Source organism: Lolium rigidum, chromosome 3 (assembly GCF_022539505.1).
Source record: "Lolium rigidum isolate FL_2022 chromosome 3, APGP_CSIRO_Lrig_0.1, whole genome shotgun sequence".
Classification (NCBI taxonomy): domain Eukaryota; kingdom Viridiplantae; phylum Streptophyta; class Magnoliopsida; order Poales; family Poaceae; genus Lolium; species Lolium rigidum.
In genome coordinates, this window is record NC_061510.1 from 215,849,622 (window position 1) to 215,852,483 (window position 2,862).

General features: G+C 60.3%; 1 protein-coding gene across 1 annotated transcript; it reads left to right on the forward strand.

Moving 5' to 3' along the window:
* Positions 1-356: 356 nt before the first annotated feature.
* LOC124696055 (transcription repressor OFP13-like) lies at positions 357-1,388 on the forward strand. Its single transcript, XM_047228838.1, has one exon. It carries the CDS (start codon positions 357-359, stop codon positions 1,386-1,388), a length of 1,032 nt encoding a protein of 343 aa, XP_047084794.1.
* Positions 1,389-2,862: the final 1,474 nt, after the last annotated feature.

Below are 2,862 nucleotides of genomic sequence, written 5' to 3' on the forward strand. Positions count from 1 at the left end.
GGACAAAATTCATGTACTCCAAAAAGGATCTTTGCATTCCAAATCGGGAAGAGCTGACCAGCAAGATAAACTAAACTGACACGGTAGGCATTTTTGAGTTTGTATTACAGACTCAAAAGAAAGAGAGAGAGCATAGATAAATAGAGGCACATGATCGGCGGCCCATCCCCATGTGTTCTCCGCTCTCCCTCTTTATTGCACTTGTATCTCTACACTGCTCCCGTTTCCCTCTCTTCCAGTGCATCTCCTCAAACACTTTCTCTCTACAGATCGACTACAGTACAGCTCGCTTACTCGAGCTCAGCTCCTTCGTTCCTCGTGATCCGACGATCCGTTCGGACCTTGTGGGAGGTACGATGGGCAGGAAAAGCTTCAGCTCCATCTTCTCCAAGCCCCCGGCCAGCGCCGACGAGTCCTCTCCGCCGTGGCCGTGGCCGTCGTGCCGGAACCCACACACCAGCTCCTTCCGCGACGAAGACAGGCACCGGCCGTGCGTCACAGCGGCCGTGGGCAGGAACCCAGCGGCGGCTGAGAGGCTCATCCGCGGGGGTGCCGGGGAAATGTACAAGACGGTCAACTCCGTCTACCAGCTCGACTACCTCTCCGCCGACGGCTCCTGCTTCGGCGACGAGGAGGAGCATGGCGTGCTGGAGCTGGAGCTGGACGACGACGACGACGGCTTCTCGACGACGACCGCGTCGGAGGAGTGGTCGGAGGCGGTGATCCGCAGCCTCGGCCGGACCTCCACCGACCGCTTCTTCGTGGACCCGGGCCCGGCGTCCAACTCCATCATGGCCCTGTCGCCGGGGAAATCGTTGGCGGCAGCGGCAACGTCCGAGGAGACGGCGGCGCCGTCGGAGCCGTCGTCGCTGGTGGAGGAGAGCGTGGCGGTGGCGGTGGACTCAGAGGACCCGTACGGGGACTTCCGGGCGTCCATGGAGGAGATGGTGGCGGCGCACGGCCTGCGCGGCTGGGACGCCCTGGAGGAGCTCCTGGTGTGGTACCTCCGGATCAACGGCAAGCACAACCACGCCCTCATCGTCGGCGCCTTCGTCGACCTGCTCGTCGGCCTCGCTGGGCCGCCGCAGCAGCCGTCCTCTTCCGGCGCCGCGCCAACCGCCACAACCACGGCGACGACCATGACGTCCGCGACGAGTAGGATCGGCGGGAGTACCACCAGCACCAGCACGTCCAGCAGCACATGCGCCTGCGGAGGTGACACCACTCCCACCACCGCAACGGCGGAGGAGCAATGCGGCGGCCGCAGCGACGACGCCTCGCGCTCGCCTGCATCGTCAGACGACCACGGCCTGCTCGACAAGGAGGTGGAGGAGGACCTCGTCGGCGACAAGGCAGGTGACGACCGTAGCATCAGCAGTACACGGTAGTTTCCAAAATTAGTTAACCGGCAATTGTATTCGGTCCATTGAGGTCCCAAATTACTGTGGCTGTGTTTGATTTACGGCCCAGTAGGATTGGAACGCCAGAATTTCACCAGAATTTGGGTTACTCCTACTAGTTGTCACCAAATTCTCGTGAAATTTTGTTAACGCCTACCTCTACTACTACGGTGGGACCCAAGCGTCAGTGCGCCTGTTGGTATGAGACCGGACTTGGTCAGCGATATAAATACAAGGCAGAGAACAACTGCGAGGACTTGGCTTGGAACGGAACGGCTTCGGCCTCCTCGCTTCTGTCTCCTTCCTCCTCTCTCCCCTGTTCCTCTTCCTGTAATGGCTAGAACTCTCGAATCCATGGATGTATTCCCCAATTTCTGAGTAATCGATCTGTGTGAGTAGTGTGCTGTTAACATTTGGTATTCAGAGCCAATTGATTCCTCCCCGTAATAATCCCCGGATTTCCAACCAATTTTTTCCCCATCCCTTGTTCATATCTCCATTCCTCTCAAATCCGCCAACACCACCGCGGTTCTCTTCGATTGTGTGGCTTTCGAGCAAGCATGGCTTCTCTGGATTGCATGCCGACGGAGGAGTACAAGGCCTCCCTGCGGCAGCTCATCGCCGCGACCGTCGAGAAGTCTCGTTCGCGCTTCCTTTGCGGCGTATGATGCGAAACGCGCCGCCGAGCAGCCCACCGTGCCGGAATCGAGCGCCGCCCTTCATGAGTCGGCGGACCGGATGGAGAGGCGGCGAAGGCATCGCATCGAGCTCGTCGAGGAGAGGGCAAGGCGTGACCTGTTTGGGCGGAGAAGATTGCACGGCGTCATGCTGCGTTCCGTGACCTGCCCACATCGACCGGAGCACCACGCGATGGCGACCTCGGGTTCTCCCGCGCCTCCCTCCGTCCTCACTGCGTGTGCATCGTGGGATGGCAACCTCGTCGCTCGCCCGCCCACAACATGTTCGACGCAATGTCCAAGCCGCGCCATCTCAGTGTCGGTGCCAGCGCATGCCTCCACAACCACATCGGCTTCGTCCAGGGTCACCGTCGGTGTCCTCCCCGAGCGCTGCTGCTACGACCTCGAGCCTGTGGCTGCGACCTCGTCATCTACCTCGCACGCCTCCACTTCCTCTCGCATGTGTGGTGTGTGATGGCGACTTCGGCCTCACGTCGCCCCTCACCTGTTCGACACAAGGTCTAGGTCGCGACATCACTGTGCCGACGCAAGGCCCAGGCTGCGACATCACTCTGCCGGTGTCCGTCGACCACACCGCAACATCTGCTTCATCCAAGGCCACCATCGGTGTTGTCCCTGAGCACCGCTACTTCGACCCCAAGCGAGCAACCGCGGCCTCGACTGTGACCTCCACTTCTACTGCGTCAACCTACATCCTCTCTGCGTGTGCTGCGCCTGATGGCGACCTCGAGATCACATCGCCGCCCACTACCTGTTCGTCATTA

Coding starts and splice junctions, on each gene's coding strand:
- LOC124696055 (XM_047228838.1), top strand. CDS start 357: ATGGGCAGGAAAAGCTTCAGCTCCATCTTCTCCAAGCCCCCGGCCAGC.